An 18,589-nucleotide genomic window follows, 5' to 3' on the forward strand; every position below is an offset into this window, starting at 1 on the left:
TTGTTCTCTGCTTGATCTCGCTTTGCTTGTATTTTCTCATTTGTAAGTCGCTTTGGATAAAAGCGTCTGCTAAATGAATAAATGTAAATGTACCCAGTATCCTGTAGCATCTGAGTATGTTTTAGTATCTCTTATGTGGGTTGGACAGAAAAAAAGTGAAATAAGCTTCACAAGTTATCAGATATTTCAGGCCAAGTGACTAGTTGCTGCAACATTTGAAGACGTTTTCTATTCATCCCAGGCTCTTTATTAAGAAGATAGGAAAGCTTTTCTGTTTCAGACTGCTCAATCCTGTCCTGAATACAAATGTACAACTTTGGCATCATCAGATCTTCATGATCTCTTGGAGAACATTACACACTGATTGACTAGGTCTGGAATCCTGTGATAATCACATGAGATCATGGGATAATCATATATTGTGACTTCAAATTTTCAGTGAACACGTTCATCAGAAACATGACGCAGTCAGTGAATGTTGTGTCTCTACGCTGATCACAGGGCACGCTCGTGCGGTGGTGTGATGTAGTAAAAGTGGTGTTTACAGAAGGATTGTTGCATAGGAAGGGAGAATGATCTGTACAGCTGTTTTGTTCTTCTCTTATTATAAATCATCACACAATAGCCAGTGCATATTAACCTGGATATATAGTACCGCGTTTCTCTAGGGTTATAGATAGAAATAGCGCGAGTATGAGCCTATAAAGTGTGCTGCAGCGAGTTAATCACGTTCATGTGCGTGTGGGGGAGGGGCTGTATGATCACGTTTAGTAAATATATAGCCTAATAATATTATAACAGTCGTAATAACCGAAGAACACTACACACCTGTACCATGCGTGATGTTTTCGCGCCTCACGAGGTTCCTTTGACTATCTGGTGAAACCTGACTTTTCATACGGATGCACACAAGTCTGCGACTGTGGCTACCTCAGTGCGCATGCGCAGGTTCGACGCGACTCGCTTCTCAGCTTCCGCCGGCTCTCGTGCAGAGGCACTGCACACCGCTTCATTCATTTTCTCTCCACTCGGGAAGGGCCATCCCTGAGCTTTCGCTTGTGTTGTGATCGGTTTTCGTTTGGTTTCCCGCAAACAAGCCGTTTTAACCTTGCCATGGCAAACAAGGAGGAGAAAGCCGAAGGGAAGGAGTCGAGCTGGAAAGATTTTATCTACAACCCGCGGACGGGAGAATTCCTGGGGCGCACTGCAAGCAGTTGGGGTAAGAAAACCTCTTGAAAATGCGGAGATCCCTGATTACATAGGGTTGGCTATCAATCTCTACACTGCTGCTTGGACGACATGAATTGATCAGAGGGCAAGGTTGAGATGTTGCGTTATAGCGCAGTATCCACTCGCACCCATGCAGTTTCTTTCCTAATGGACCAAAAATTCTCCTTTTAACCTTATATGTTGATTATTACAGCGACTGAGCAGATTCCCTGTCTCTCTCACACACACACACTATGTGGCCTTGGGAGCACAACCGATTCGAGAACTATCTACCAAATGATCAACCCGTTATGTCATTTGTTTATAAGCGCTCCCTGACTGGGGGTATTGCAGAGCTGGATGATACTCGGGACTTCACTGCAGGCTCTGCTCATTATAGCGCTTGTTTGATGGTGTGTATGGCGGCGGTGTTCTTCCACCCCGAACACGAGGCTTGAGGATGGGGAAGGAGGGCGGGGGGGTGCTATGTTTAGTCCTTCCTTGGAGCCAACACGATGCGCAGACTAAGCTTACTGCTGTCACCTTCATAATAAGATCATAGGAGAAATACACTGCCGTTCGAATTACTGACTGCTGCAACAGCAGCGCGCGCTCCACATTCTCGCCTCGCTGTGACGCAATGACGCAGCACTCTACGTGTGTAATTATGCAAATGAGCCTCTGCCGTATTCCTCTGCAAGAAGAGGAAAATTCCGCCGGAGTCTTTTGGCGGATCTTTAGGTTGAATGAATTCATGCTATAAATACCGATTAGCCCTGATCCAGATGCCTTTCTCTCAGATCTCGCAAAGCCACAGATGTGTGTGTGTGTGTTAAAATGTAACGTGCTCCTGTAGTGCTGCTTTACACTACATTCTACAAGATGGGGGTTGGGGGCCACAGCTTCTTAGATTACTCCAGTTGCCTAGTTACAATCTATAAATGAAATACCAGCTGCCTGTTTATATTTTTGTGTTTTCATGAAATAAAAATCCAAACCTTGTGTGTGCATCGCCAGCTCTGCAGTCTCCCCCCCCCCCCCCTTTTTGTTGTTGCTCAGGACTGGTTTCTCCTTGATGTGATGCGCTCTCTCTCGCTCTCTCTCTCTCTCTCTCTCTCTCTCTCTCTCTGTGTGTGCACCCCTCCCTCAGTGCTTCCTCCTTCCCTTTGGTTTCAAGGTCAAACTGATTTCCTCCAAGCTACTGGAGGCCCATGATTAGATGTGAATTATCATATAGTGTAAAAAGGCCTTGATTGTTGACAAATACCAAAATATTGTATGAGATGCCAATTAGATTCATTAGAAGTAAATAAGCAGGGAATTCCTAAAGGACAGTAGGTGTTGTGCTTTTTGTTTTTGTAATAATGCCTTGTAGTTCAGTACCTTGAAGGTTAAGACATGCTATTGAAATACAAAATCTGAAAATAATGTATCCATGTAATGTAACCTTAAGGCCATATTTATATATTCCCTCTATTTTGAGGCACCTGTAATTTGGAATTGGAGAAGGATGTAATACTTGGCTGCATGGTTTTGTGTTAATCACATCCGGATAGCTGTAGTGCACAGATGTCATCAGATCTTGGGCGTCTTCCGTTCTGATGTTGTCCAAGCTCTGCTCTGCTGCCATCTCCTCAGCTTTTTTCCGCATTAAAGTTTGTATTAAATCTGATATTCATTTGTTGAATTCTTGGTTTGAATGCTCATTCTTTGCTGAGTTCACTGCAGATTTTAGAGTTGCTCCTATTCACTTTCCCCTCCTTTTCTGGAAAAAGACAGCAGTGGCAATATTTATTTCCCTTGCGTAAATGTAAAACTATTGCTCTTAATTCTAGGTTTAGAATATCTAGAAGGAAATATTGGCTATATATTTTAATGCCTTCATGATTAATAACCAGAATGTAATGTATAGATTTTTCACTAAATTTATAATTTAAGTCTTCAGTCTTGCAAGTAGTTTAATTTAGAAAGTGTTACTGACCTGCTTAGTCATCGTCCGTTTGTCCTGGATGTCAAATCTGTGAATGTGTATTATGAGGCATGACTCAATCAGACTAGATATTTATATGTGTCTGGGGCAGACAGGATCATTCAGTGGACTTCATTATTCTGCAGTACATTCAGAGCAGGTGTAGGTGAAGCATGAACCATTTGCAGTAGAAGCTATGCATCCTTAATACCTTAAGCTATACAAGTCTTTATACCTCATATAATCTATGAAATACATAGGTGAACCATTGAGTTTAGTATAGGTTTGCTTATAATACCAAAGATTGTGACAATTAATTGGAAAAAATGGTATTCTTTAAATTTGCAGCTGGACTTTTTCTGATTGGGTGTTTTCAGCATGATGACTATAACACTAGAGTGGACAGTTTCCTCTTAATCTGGTTGATGGAGTTGTTGGCACCATGGGTAAAACTGAGTGAACAATAAAATGGGGAAATGTCTGTGGCTAATTCATTTAATCTCACGTAAGATATGGGAGAAATGGGCTCACATAATTCTGTCTTCTTGGATAATAAGAAAAACCCATCTTTAACAAGGGTGCCAATCATTTTGAGACAGCTGTATTTCCACCTTGTTTTACAACCAAGTTAGGTATTTAGGTTGTTCCTTGGATGCTTTCCTGTGACTTGCCATCACAATCACTCTGGTTCTGCTTTAAAATATATTGACCTTTGACATGTCAGTCCTGTCTGTAAATCCCTGTGCTGACAAATTCCCTGTTCACTGGGAGCAGAAAGTCATTAAATCTCTGCTTTGTCAAGTTACTACCCACATTATTGTTTGTGTCACAAGAAATCTGTGAATCTAAGGTAACTAATGCAAGCAAAACTAGAAGTATAACCTTAAAAGGTGTCGGAAAGTGTTTGAGTGTCTAAACCATGTTTAGTTCCCTAAAGAACATTTTGATTGATGGCTCTTTAATCATTTCTGTTTGGTTGCAACAGAGAATGAAAAATCCCATGATGATGATTATACGGTTTGTGGCCACAAAAAAAATGGGTAAAGAATCATGGACTCGGTGGTTCTTAAACAAACTAAAATTAGTCTTCTAGTTTATTGCTCTAATAACCTATTCTGACACATAAAGTTTTAAGAATGTACCCAGTTGAGCCTCGCCAAGTCGTTATTGCTTCTTTATGATCCATTAAGGCAGCCAGTTTTCACCTAAATAAACTAAAGGCAGTCATTTTTTTTTAATTCAAAATGTCTGTATTGGTTTTTTTATCTGATCTTTTAAGAGTTACAGCTATTGTCCTATTTGACCTTCAACATATTGTAATGCCTCTTGCCCTGCTAATTCTCTTCCAGTTTTTGAAGGCTGAGTGATGATAACTTCTTGGAAATGTTCTGTGACAAGGGGCATGGCCTCTGTATATACTCTGTATATATCCTTGACTGACCAATCAGAATGATGATTAAGTAACAGCTAAGCTGGATGCATGAAAAATCTATTTATTCTGTCTACATGAAGTCCCTGCAGCAATGGCAGCACAGATGCTGGTGTGTCGTGTTCATGATGGAGTAATGGAAAAACTGTAATGCTAACATAGCGTTTATCCCATACCCTCACTGCACTCCATGGAGAGATGATGAGTGATGAGTATTGAAGGGATAAAAGACTTGGATTTGAGTTAATGGCCAGGTCTTTCCTTCTTATAATCTTGGCTCTTGGCCCTGAGCACTTCTATGTCCCAGTGGATTAGCCCAGGTTACAACATAGCAGCTCTGAACCTACTTAGCCATACATTTAATCATAAAGAGAACAACACAATTAAATTTTAATCTTGACTATGATGTACTATGTCAGTACAATCAATTGCGATGACTGTGATCTTAGATAAACATAGTTAATGTGGGTAACATTAGTGTTATCAGATTTTGAATTACAGTCGTGTGAAAAAATAAGTACACCACATGTAAAGAGGATTTTTTTATTTATTTAAACATTTGGATAAGCAAACATTTGATCCTCTTTGAGACTGCCTATTAATAGAGGTGATACACTAATAGAGGTGATGACATAATATGGAAATTTTGTAGTAATTTTCACAATTTAAATTAACAATAAAAACAGAGCAATGACATGGAAAAAATAACTACACCCCTAAATTTATCACATCTTCAAATCCATAAAATTAGAATCAGGTGTTCAAGATGGAGTGCCAGTGATCAGAACCTGCTTAGGGAGTGCAGGTGAAACCCGTCTTATTTAAACCTCTCATATCTAGTGTCTGGTGTTCCCTTTGTTATTGAGGTGTGTGGTGTCAACATGCCAAGATCTAAAGAGTTCTGTAAGGCCTTCAGAAAAAAAAGATTGTGGATGCCTATGAGTCTGATAAGAGTTATAATGAAATTATTTGAAATACATCGTTCCACTGTAAGGAAAATAATCTAATAATCTATAAAAGATTTCAAACGACTGCCAATTTGTCTAGGCCTGACCGTTCCAGCAAATTCAGCCAAAGAGCAGACTGTCTGATGCAAAAAAAAAAGTCTTCAAGAACCCCAAAATTTCATCACAGGATCTGCCAGTAAGTCTTGCAACTGTTGGTGTCAAAGTACATGCTTCTACAATCAGAAAGAGATTGCACAAATTTGACCTGCTTGGGAGGCGTGCCAGGAAAAATTCTTTGCAAGACTACAATTTGCCAATGAGCATATAGGCAAAGACCAGGCCTTTTGGAATAATGTTGGAAAGTTGTTTGTCCACAGTTGGGCTGTGATGGTGGCCATGACAACCGCACCTCCGCGATGGTAGTTTGCCACCGCAGTGGTGTCACGTCACACATGTTAATATTTCTGCTTGAGTGGGCACTGTGACAAGTACAAAGTACAACATATTGTATACAAGTATAATAATAACAGTTGCTATATTAATTTGTATTTATAGCCTATCATATAGCGGGAGATTTTATATTAATACACATTACGCCTTATATGGTGTTGTCTGTTCGTTTGGTGCGGGTTTGTTTGAAAATCCAGTCAGGCGAATTCTGCAGTTTCACTTCAGGTTCTGCTGCTGCGATGGAGCTTGTTGGGAAACCAAATGTTACATCGGTGATCTGGGAACATTTTAGATTTGTGCTTAATGAGAGAGAAATGTGTGACTGTGTCCACTTCGTCACTCCTCTTCTTCTCCTTCTCCCTCTCCCGGGGTCAATCACAATACCATATACCACAGCGCCCCCAGGCTGTTTCTCATTGCAACAACATGACACAACAAGGCTTTGAATTGTTTCACTGATGGAAGTGCTAAAATAAAGCATAATTAATTTTTTAAAAAATATATATTTAGGCTTTTATTTAATTTAAGCCTATACAATTCAATGTATTCAATATATATATAATATAGTGATATAATTTTCAAAACCCCCCACCATTCACTGCAGTGGTAAAAAACTGCCACCATCACAGCCCTAGTCCACAGTAACAGCAGACATGTTTGGCGCTGGCCAAAGACAGCTTTTCAGGAGAAGCACCTCATACCAACTGTGAAGCATATTGGTTTGGGGTTGCTTCGCTGCCTCAGGGACTGGACAGCTTGCATTCATGAATTTAACTATGAATTCTGCATCATATCAAAGAGTGCTTGAAGATAATGTGAGGTCATCTGTCCAAAAGTTGAAGTTGAACTGAAAGTGGACCTTTCAACAGGATAATGCATGCTAGCAAATGGCACAGAAAGGAGAAATGTGTTTATGTCCCCTTTTTTTTGTTTCTGGGCTTAAAATTTGAATATAAACAATTCCAAGCTGGGAAAACTCCAGTGGGTATTGAAATTCTGCGAGTTATTCCAGTGTTTGAGCCGTTCCACACATGGCTAATGTATCTTGGATCAAACAAGATGTCACAGACACACTGGTCATGTAATGACTAATTTGGTGAGATGAATATGAGCTACAGGAACTAGAGTGACCATTTAAAATCGTTTGTGTGTGTGTGTTTGCTGAAAGTCTTTTCAGTCAAAATTCAGAAATGCTATTGACCAACATATGTAGTGTATCGGTAGATCTCCTGGGCTCCAGTTGCCCCCCGTGGCAGCAGACAGGCTGTGAAGGTCGTAACATTTGTCTATGTGCATACTGACATTCGAGCAGGTTTGAAGATTGATACAGTTTCACTCACTCTGCAGCGCTCTAGTAGCTGTTATTGAAGCTCACCTGATTATGGCCCACGGCAAATCCTAAGGTTTCCTACATAATAGATTGAACTGAAAAGTGAGGGAACACACTGAAGTGCCCAAGCAGGTTTGAATTAAAGATTGAGTTACGTCTTTACAGATATTTGAATGGACAATTGTGTGTTTGTGTGTCTGTATGTGTGTGTGTGTGACTCATTTGATGATGTGATGTCAAACAAGAACACAAGCGGCCTTGCATCATATTTGGACAGTGTGTGTGTGTGTGTGTGTGTGTGTGTGTGTGTGTGTGTGTGTGTGTGTTTTTCCGCATTTATAAAAAAACAAAAAAAAAAATTCTCATCGTGATTGGTCACTGATTAATTTAAATTGTTATCTAAACACTTAACCACAATGAAATATCATGATTTTTTTCCCATGATTTTTTGCCTGAACCAACCGATGATGAGAGTTTGTCTGCTGTAATTGGGTAAGTATGTTTTGGAAAGCTGTTGTGAATGAACTTGGAACGCTGCCATGGGCCATCATGGCTGGTTTCTCATCTTTCTCTCAGCAGCACGGACTGATCATTCCCAGTTTCGCTCCTACCACAATCTGTTCTTGCCTGTTCTATCTCTCCCATACTTAGCTTCTTTATAGTAAAGTGTGAATTAGTAGTGGAATGCTCAGTGTGTATAAGTTAACTGCAATGGTCTTCTTAGCCTCACTCTAAAACTGGGTTGGGTTTTGTCATTAGTTTATAAAGGCTATTGAGACAATGTTCCGAGCATAATTGAATTTAATCACTAAAACTCAGAGGGAAGCCGGAAAGGAGGACTTGGCTAACCTGCATTTACAATGACAACAAGTTCAGCTCAGGTCTCTAAAGCCCACAGCTATGCAAAACACACTTAAAGGTGCAGAATGTGTGAAGTAAAGCAAGAGAAAAGACAAAAGCAAGCATTGTCGGGTTTTTCCAGAGATGTAGAGCCTTATAAAGGACTTGTACACTCATGCTAATCATATTTGCATCTGCTTTATTTGGTAGGTTCTAGTATATTTTATCTTTTGCAAAAAATGTATCCTTTCAATCTGCAACATTATAACATGACACAGTTGGCTAGCTAACATTTTAGCCAGCCCTACTTATCTCTAGCCAGGCTATCTTTCTAGAGCAGAGGTGGGAACATCTGTGGTTTAGTCCTAGCATTTATGCTGTCTTGCTTTTTCAAATAAAGCAGACCAAATGTGAATAAAATTTGCCAGGTGGAAAAGCTAATTCACAGAAGGGGAAAGGACACAGGATGTGAAAAATGTGCATTTTTACCTGCTAGCAGTTACATTCGCTTAACTCTAAATTTGATTTGTGAATTCACAAGACTATGTGAGTAGAAACCAAGAGGACGGGGCTGTGGTTTCTGCTCAGCAAAATCGCAGAGTAGAACGTGCTGTTCATCGTTTATGCTGTTAGCCTGGATCTGCCTTGTCCTCAAACATATGCTAGGGTTTATGTATTCTGGTTTCTTCTTAGCAACATTAGTACCTCTGCTAGATAGACAGAAAAAAAACAACAGTTGGATGTCCATCAGTGTTCAGCTTGACTATAGTTTGCAAAAGCACCAATCCAGACCAGTCCAACCATGCTGCTCAGCACCTCTAGATAATTGTACATATAAAAGCCAATGTAAGCACTGGCAAATTTCCTAATCTGGAATCAGGTGTGTACAAATGCAGCTACTCTGCTCTTCATTCTTTCCTTATCAGTGCCCTGTACATGTGCATGGCTTTAGAGAGAGGTTTGACCAAGGGAAGACACATTAGATAGATAACTCTGGCAGTGAGCAAGTCCAGCAACACTGGCTACTTTAAGAACAGTGAAATACTGACACTTGGCTTTCGGCCCCTGAACATTATGTTTAAGGAAGACATCACTTTGTCAAGGCCAATTTTTTTTTTTTTTGAGCGGCCCAATAAAGGTTCTAAACTAACCCAATCAATTAATTTCGGGTGTGTGTTTAAATTAAAATCATCAACTGGACCATAATCTAAAGGTTTGTATTAAAGTGTGTTATTCCACTAGAGGGCAAAATAGAGCAATAAACTCAGCTACTGAGAAAATGTGCTAATGATATGTAGCACATATGTAGCAAACGAATAATTTGACATGTTATCCCAGTTATGTCCATTTCCTAATTAAGTCCATGTCATTTAAATATTATATATTTTCTGTCTTACAAAACCTATGCGACCACCAATGGATCCAATGGATACTCCGACTCATGGTTGAAAATCTGAAACCTGTTCACAATTGAAATGCTGAAATGTCATTGTGGTGATGCTTGTCCTCCAGTGACATGATTAAGAATGACTGAAACTGTACAATTTAATAACTCCCGAATATATTTCAGGTAGGTCCTGGTTTCCATTACAGTTTTTTGAAATCCGAAAAATATTTTTGGATCTGGAGGGTATAAAATAACATCATTTTTATTATCATGAAAATGTCCAGAATAGATGGAAACTGGTTTTGGCCATACTATTGTTTGGTTCATGTGGTTGGTGGTCATATCGGAGACCTCCAAAAACATTTCCAGGCAGTTGTGTGTGTGTGTGTGTGTGTGTGTGTGTGTGTGTGTGTGTGTGTACAACATCTGGTTGGTATTGAAGTGCTCATAACAGACAGCCTGTAATGATCAGTGGGAACAGGGCAAACATTAAGCAGGCTTTATGGCCTAATGGGCGGTTATTTGGCATTTACAGACATTTCTGTCTTGGACAGACGTTACAGTAATTGCTAAAGGCTTTCAGTTGATTATCTGTTTAGCACCTTGTTTTTGCCATTGCGTGTGTATGACTGAGTGTCTTCAAGCCACAGATCCCTCTGTCCCAAACAGAAACATTTTGACTTACAAAAAAAAAGAAAAAACCTCACAGACTGCAGGCATTATTGTAGTGCTGTGCCCCCTCCCCAAACCTCAGCTTGTTGGGGTCCAGCCCATACCCCAAAGGCCCCTGGCTTCCTGCTGACTGATATTTTTATCCCAGTTAGTGAGCCGTCCAGGAAAAGTACAGAGATCTCTGGGATTCGGTTACAATCAAGTGAGGGAGAAGAACTCCTTCAGCAGCTACCTTCTATTACTTTATCAGAATCTTTTATAGACACTTGAGTGGAGGGAAGGGCGAAAGATTAAAGATGAAAAGGGTTTATAAAATTGTACTACACATTGCACTGGTTCCTATGCAACTTCAGCATCTTTAAATTATTTTATAAAATAGGCATTATAAACGAAACTTTTTAAATGGGATTAACAAAGATCTACTGTTAACTATAGCAGCTTGAAATGTAGTTATTTCCTTTGCTGTTATTGTTACAATAACATTGTCCATTGTCTATCTTGAAGACATTTGTGTAGAGATGTGATGTTTTTCTATTTATTTTTGTTTTCTATTGAGTTAACAAAAGTATATTGTGTTTATTTTAATATTAAAGTCCTTCATACTGTATTAGAAGCACCTATACTATGAAATTTTATTATTATTATTAGCAGTAGCAGCAGTAGTAGTAATATAACTACTTGTACAACATGCTGAAAACCTTTAATAATGCCGATGTTTGTGTCTGTCAAATAGCTTTCTGATGTGTCTGGACTTTTTGAAGCTAGTTTGCAATATTTTTTTATTCAAAAAAATTCTATTTTGAATTAAAATCTAATCATTCTCAAATCATAGAGCTGTGAATTAGGAAATAGTTTCCTAAGTGTTATAGCTTTGGCAGGAACCAACAAACCCAAATGCTGGACTTAAGTTTGATGGTATTCTTAGATCTTGACCTATTTGTACTAACATGAGCCTGTTTTTGATTGAGACTACAAAACCGCTTCTGTCAGATGATGTGTATACTGGCCTCTGCTGGATGCAGAAAATGAGTGCATATTATTTGTAATATCCACCCTGTTGTATTGTAGTTTTGGCATAGTAAAATGGTGGAAATCTGCACTCCTTCCTCTGCAATGTCTGAAGTTTATCCACACACAATCTTAAAGAAGTATCAAAGTAGGTATTGAGCTGCTAAACACGAAGTCAGACTATGCATGGTTTAACAGATGCCCAGATAGCACGTGTACAGTAGCAGTTCTTAGGAAGCCTGATAGATATCTGTAGAACATCTGAGAAATGAACACTCCAACACAATCAGTGAATGAAATACCAATGCAAAGTACCACGCGTGTGTCTGTGTTGTGTACTTTCTCCAGGCCACTGCCGTGCCTTCACTTAACTGGTCTCCCTCACGTGCTATTTATAGTAGCAACAAAGTACTTCAGATATGTATCTGTAAGTAACTTCAGACTCTTGTGCACTCTCTCTCTCTTTCTCTTTATCTGCTTTTTTAAATATTCCCCTCAATATTAACTCTTTGGTGATCTGATCAAATGTAATGGAATCCAACTTCTATTTATCTCTTTCTCTCTCTATCTATCTCTCGATTTATCGATCCACCTACCTCCCTCCCAATCTCCCATAAAAAGTATCTATTAGATTTTTCAAAGGTCATGGAATTTTCCATTAGCTCTCCATTTTATAACTAATATTATAACATGGACCATTCTTTCAGAAAGATGTGGTAAATAACAGATTTCTGGTAAAAATGTGTGGCAATCCTGTGATGACTTGTCATAATCTTGTTTGTTTGTCCATTGAAGCTAGCACTTCCTTATTTGAAAGCAGGAGCTGGAGATTCACTCTAATCATGGATCATCTGATCAGTAAACCAGTTGCTTCAGCAATATCTGTCTTTATAAGCTCCTATGACTAACTGTCATGGGTACCTCCGTCTGTTCACATTTCAGCATTTCAGCTTATTTTCACTATTATGACACTGAAAACCTGGTGCAGGATTGTCGGAAACACAAGGAGAGTGCAAAAATCTAGGGGTCCTGAGGGCCGTTTTTTTTTTTTTTTTTTTTTTTTAAATTTTACTTGAGATGCTTCAGAACCAAAATGAATGTGCTAGGTAGACAGGTTTAAAGCTAAACTTCTTGCATACTTTTCCCTCATTCTCTTTTGAGGAAAATGGGAAATCCTCAGGTAAGCATTGATTGATGCTCTGCTGTCAAGGATCGAATGATACCAGAAAAAAAGTTTTTTGTTTTTTTTATACGTCAGTACGTGATACTTGTAATCAGTGATGACTATAACAAGTTAGTGTCCAATTTGAGGCGCACGATGGCTTGGTGCTTAGCACGTTTGCCTCACAACTCCAGGGTCGAGGGTTCGATTCCCACTGCTGCCCTGTGTGTGTGTGTGTGTGTGTGTGTGTGTGTGTGCATAGATTGCATGCACCCCCGTGCTTTGGGGGTTTCCTCCCGGTTTTACTCCGGTTTCTTCCCCCAGTCCACAGACATGCATTGTAGTCTGATTCTCACTTCCAAATTGTCCACAGCGTATGAATGGGTGTGTGAATGATTGTGTGTGTGATTGTGCCCTGCGATGAATTGGCACCCCGTCCAGACTGTCCCCCTACTTCTGCCCCGAGTACCTCGGGATAGGCTCCAGGTTCCCCGCGACCCTGTGTAACATTAGCGTTACAGAAAATGGATGTGTTTTATCCAATTGGGCTAAAAATAGTTTGGACTACATCATCATGGACTCATTTCACCCACAGCCAAATCCAAGATGCATCTCCAACACCAAAGACTATCTGTACACAGACTCTTTTCTCTTCCAAACCCTGCAAAAAAGTAACATTTTCTCTCTCTCTCTCTCTCTCTCTCTCTCTCTTTCTTCTTAGCTCTCATCTTCCTCTTCTATTTGGTGTTTTATGGCTTCCTTGCTGGGATGTTCTCCCTCACCATGTGGGTGATGCTGCAAACACTGGATGATTACACTCCCAAGTACAGGGACCGAGTCGCCAACCCAGGTAACACTCTCGTACCCTTTCCCTAATACCCATAAAACACAGAATTCACAGAGAAAAGTGTCATTATGGGTGGAAATTGTAAAACTAGATATTAATTGTATACTTTTAATTTTTTAAATAATGTGTATTTTCTATACCCAATTCACTATTACACTAGCCCTTCTAGGATTGTGAACTTTCTTTTGGAGAAGACCACCCTGAGTCTTCTATATTTATGCTGTCCATTAGACAGTAGGCATACTTCTGATATAAAACCAATAACAATCAAGGGCTCTGAGCACTCAGTGGCCACTTAGGATATCCTCTTGTTGCTCTATAATATAATAAATTCTGATGCTAATGCATTTGGATTACTCTCTGAATGTAGAATTTCCCGTTTGAGCTTCAGACAAAATATGAACTGGGAGAACTTTGTGCTCATGAACCCAAATAATGTTACCGTAATCGAACAGTAATGTACTGTATATGGTATATAAAGTAGTTCTACCTGGGTGGGGTTTCACATATTTAGATTAAGCTATTTACTGTATTTTTATGCACAATTGTAGAATTTGGAAAGAACTAGAGCTGTGTTGTTTTATGTGCCAATGTAGGACCGAATAGCAACTCAATAAGTACATATTCTTTGCTGCTTTAATGGCGAATCACAGTGGTACAGAAGGTAGCATTGCTGTTCCACAGATTCAGTGTCCTGGTTTGATCATGAGCTCAGGTTACTGTTTGTATTCCTTTCCTCATAATCTCCCTATGTTTGTGTGGGTTCCTCCCAAAAAAAAACATACCAGTAGGTCGATTAATACTTCCAAATCACCCCTAGGTGAGAATAAGTGTGTGAATGACTTTCAGGGTGTATTCATGCCTTGGATAACTACTATATTCATAAAGTAGTTACTGAAGATGGTTGAATGAATATTGCTTAAATGTTTGTGTGGTGTTGTTTTTTTTAATTAATAAAAAAAAATTCATATGAGACCCCAGTAGCCAATGAAAAAGAACTTGTATGTAGCTGCCCTCCACTATATTCATATTTTCAGTATCATTAACAGTGATTTTTACAGAAAAGTATGCAATTGTGTACTTTAGCTCTGTGTATTGTCAAATTGAACTGGTGCAGAATATGTCAAATCAGTTATAACATCCATATTTTGACATAATTGAAAAATATATTGGACAAAAAAAATTATACTTGCTGTAGTTTAGAAAATGTCCTCCAGTCTGCTTATTTAAGGAAATTGTGTATATTTTAACATGCCATACACTTTTGTCTTAATTTACCGTACATTGCTCTGAAGTATGCGGTAGGAGACCAGTTCATTTCTTGTCTGATCTTGTCTGATACAACATGTTGAATTTGTGCTATTTGCAGTGCTATTCAAAAAGAGCAGGTGAAATAATAGGAGTCCATTAAACTAATCCGGTTAAGGTTCACTTTGTGAAAGCAGTAATAATATTCTTCTCAGTATTTTATTACTGAGACACTAACAAATGTTATGAAATTTTCAGATCTGTGGTTATATTGATGTATCCTCAGAAAACCCTGGATTTTTTTCAATCTAAATGCTCCTATTGGCATTTATGACGTCTGATGCTAATTTAGAAATATTAATAAATATTAGTGGTGTTTGTGTATCCCTGAAAGTGAAATGTGTATCCATGAAATGAACTGAACAATTTGAATGTATTTACCACATAAAATATATGAACTTGTCTTGCTGCTGTATTGACAGGTCTGATGATCAGGCCCAGGTACCTGGAAGTCATAGTAAACCGCTCTGACCCACAGCAGTACAACAAGTATGTCCAGGACCTGGAGAACTTCCTCCTGGGTGAGTACTGCCTCCTTTTGTAAAATGTGGAGAACTGCAGGAGAATGCCAATGAGTGCACTGAAGGAAAACAACAGCTCCTGAGTAATAAGCATTTAGATTAGTTCAAGAGGGACATCCATTTTGAAATACCTAAAAGTCATTTGATGGTGTTTGATATCACTGACTAGAAACAGGAAATATGTTTGGGTTGGGTTGACACTAGTAAAAAAAAAAAATAATAATAATAAGGTGGTGTCCCCTCCACAACAGCTAATGGCCACTTCCAAATTCAAACTTGAAGGAAGTATATATGTGAAAAGATAATGGTAAGGCAATGCCAGAAGTTCACTGGATCAAGAAAAAAAGCACTTTGGAGAGAGACTCCAATTACAGACTGTCAATCTTCTGTTTTTCTTTACAGACCTTCTGTAAAAAACTGTTGGGCTTTGCGTTTTGTATAGTATATAATTAATTAACACCTGACTCTAATTTCACCTTCAAATTAACTGCTAATCCTAGAGGTTCACATACTTTTGCCACTCACAGATATGTAATGCTGGATCATTTTCCTCAATAAATAAATGACCAAGTATAATATTTTTGTCTTGTTTGTTTAATTGGGTTTGTCTACTTTTAGGACTTTTGTGAAAATCTGATGATGTTTTAGGTCATGTTTATGCAGAAATATGGAAAATTCTAAAATGTTCAAACAAAATTCAAACCACCGCTGTATGTATATGAAAATAATTCATAGGGATAATTGAGAGGAATATTAAAAGCTGCTGGCTGGATAAGGACAATAGCCCTCCAGTGAAGTCCGTAAGAGTGTTTAAAATGATAAGGTCTGTATTTTCTCTCTCAAATTGCCTGGGGAATAATGGATTCTTTCAGCTGGTGGTCATAACTGGCACATTGAGAGACTGATGGAAATCATTTTCTCCTTTATCTGGGAGTTTCCAGACGGCTGTTCAGTCCTAGGTGTGTAGCATCCTTGTACATTAAATATTAAGATGATTGAACAATGAATTTACAACCCAAATTCAGAAAAAGACTTTTTGACTTATATTTAAACAAAAATTGTATAAAGACAAGGTATCTGATGTTTTACCTAATCAACTGTAGTTTTTTGAAGATAAACGTTTATTTTTAAATTGATACATGCAACATGTTCCAAAAAAGTCAGGACCAGGCCAATTTAGGACTAATAGCGATGTGACAAGTTGAAATAAGAAGGTGATGTGAAACAGGTGATGTAATCGTCTAATCATAGTATATAAGGCGCCTCCAAAAAAGGCCTAGTCCTTCAAGAGCAAGGATTGGTCGAGGTTCACCAATCTGCCAACAGATGTGTCAGCGATTAATCCAAAACTTTGAGAACAACATTCCCCAAAGACAAATCGGTAGGATTTTGGGCATTTCACCTTCTACAATGCACAATGTAATTAAAAGAATCAAGGAATCCGGTCAAATCTCTGTGCTTAAAGGGCAAGACTGAAAACCACTTCTGAATGTGTGTGATCTCCAATCCCTCAGATGTTACTGTCTTAAAAACCATCATGAGTCTGTAATGGATATCCTGACATGTGCTCGGGAATACTTTGGTAATCCTTTGTCAGTCAACACCATTCGCCGCTGCGTCCACAGATACAAGTTAAAGCTTTACTATGCAAAGCAGAAGCCATACATGAACACTGTCCAGAAGCGCCGCTGACTTCTCTGGGCTCAGTCTCATCTGAGATGGACAGTAGCACAGTGGAATCATATTTTGTGATCCAAGGAGTCAACATTTCAAATAGTCTTTTGACAAAACAGCCGTCGTGTTCTCGGGGCCAAAGAGGAAAAGGACCATCCAAGCTGTTAGCAGCATCAGGTCCAAAAGCCATTGTGTGTCAGTGCCTATGGCATGGGTAACTTGCACATCTGTGAGGGCACCATTAATGCATAAAGATATGAACACATTTTGGAGCAACATATGCTGCCATCCAGAGCAGGACAACGCCAAACCACATTCTGCCCAGATTACAAGCGCATGGTTGCGTAAGTAGAGAGAGAAGGTGCTAGCGTGGCCTGCCTGCAGTCCTGACCTGTCTCCGATTGAGAACGTGTGGCGTGAAATAAGGCAATGAAGGCCCTGTACAGTTGCGCAGCTGAAGAAATGCATAATGGATGAATGGGGAAAATTCCACTTGCTAAACTTATCCAACTCATGTCTTCAGCACCCAAACACTTAAGTGTTATTAAAAGGAAAGGTGATGTTACACAGTGGTAAGCAGTTGACTGCCCAACATTTTTGGAGTGTGTTGCAATCATCAGATTTGAAATGAGTGTATATTTTCGAAAATAAATTTAATTCACAAAGTAAAACATGAAATAATGTGTTTTCAATATAGTACAGGGTGAATTGAATTTTAAAGTGATTTTGTTATTTATTTATTTATTTATTTATTTATTTATTTAGCAACTTTTTCGGAATTGGAGCTGTAGATTAAATAATCAATTTGGATTATTTTCCCCCTAAACCCTAACCTGTGTGAACAGTAGTGGCATGCTACTGTTGGAGCAGACTAGTTGTTTTTGTCTTTATCCATCCAGTTGGCAGTGGGGGCATACATTCAGGATCCCATATATGCACAATATTCAGTGTTTTGTAAAGATGATCTGTGGACGGGGCCAATTTTTTCTTTCTTGAAGTGGGAAATAAAACATGGTGGATGGGCCTGTCATGGAAATACGAACATTTGAACCACTGGATCCATTTCAAAAGTTTAAATTAAGAAAGATGGCTAAAGTGGCTGCCCCAGACCTCCATTATTTTGTCTGGTTCTGATTTTACTGGTGTAATGGAACAGTTCCTGCAATCAGTAACAGATTTCAGTTCCTAAGGAGTACTGTTCCTTGTGCTTTGTGGTTTACTAGTCATTTTCTTTGGACTGCATTGGAGGCTGCCATTGTTATTTGAGTATTTTTGAAAGGGTTATTAAGTTTTTTTTATATGCGTTTGAGAAAACACATAAATAATCCAGTCTGTGCTTCTATGTTTTTTTTTACCCTGTAACTTAGTGAGGGAGCTCTCAAAATCTGTAACTGAATGAGCATCCCTTCTGTTTCAGAAGTGAAGAATTCTTCACAGCAAAAAGAATGAATGTCCTGACTGAGGCAGATTCCTGTTGAAGTGATGGTTTAAGGAGGCCATTTTTAGGCCTCCTTTTCATGGCCCCGTCTTACTGGGTTGAGCAGTGTGGTCCCTAAATAGAGCTGCTCTGTTGCACAGGAGTCTGTTGAAGACAGCTACCATTTAGTTCCAGCTGACTTGGAGCTCTTGGCACATTCAGAGCTGCTTCTATCACCACCATGCTTTCTATAAAAGGATTTGCAGGATAAGATACTTGTGTTATTGGCACTTCAAAGTGCTATTGAGTGCACACCTCAACAACACTGTCTTGGTTATGCTCCAAGACTTCAGAGAGCAAGGAGAACCCAAGATGACTCGTACTTTCCTACAACTGGAAGAAACCGCTAGAGATGCATC

At 39.0% G+C, this 18,589-nt stretch overlaps 1 protein-coding gene across 1 annotated transcript in view; it reads left to right on the forward strand.

Moving 5' to 3' along the window:
* The first annotated feature begins 72 nt into the window (after nt 1–72).
* Nucleotides 73–18,589, forward strand: part of atp1b3b (ATPase Na+/K+ transporting subunit beta 3b) — a 27,265-nt gene continuing 8,748 nt past the window's right edge. The window contains exons 1-3 of the mRNA XM_053646735.1: nt 73–1,219; nt 13,125–13,253; nt 14,981–15,079. Coding sequence (XP_053502710.1) covers nt 1,114–1,219; nt 13,125–13,253; nt 14,981–15,079 — 334 coding nt within the window. The 5' untranslated portion in view covers nt 73–1,113. The remainder of the gene's footprint in view (nt 1,220–13,124; nt 13,254–14,980; nt 15,080–18,589) is intronic.

This window comes from Ictalurus furcatus, chromosome 17, assembly GCF_023375685.1.
Source record: "Ictalurus furcatus strain D&B chromosome 17, Billie_1.0, whole genome shotgun sequence".
Classification (NCBI taxonomy): domain Eukaryota; kingdom Metazoa; phylum Chordata; class Actinopteri; order Siluriformes; family Ictaluridae; genus Ictalurus; species Ictalurus furcatus.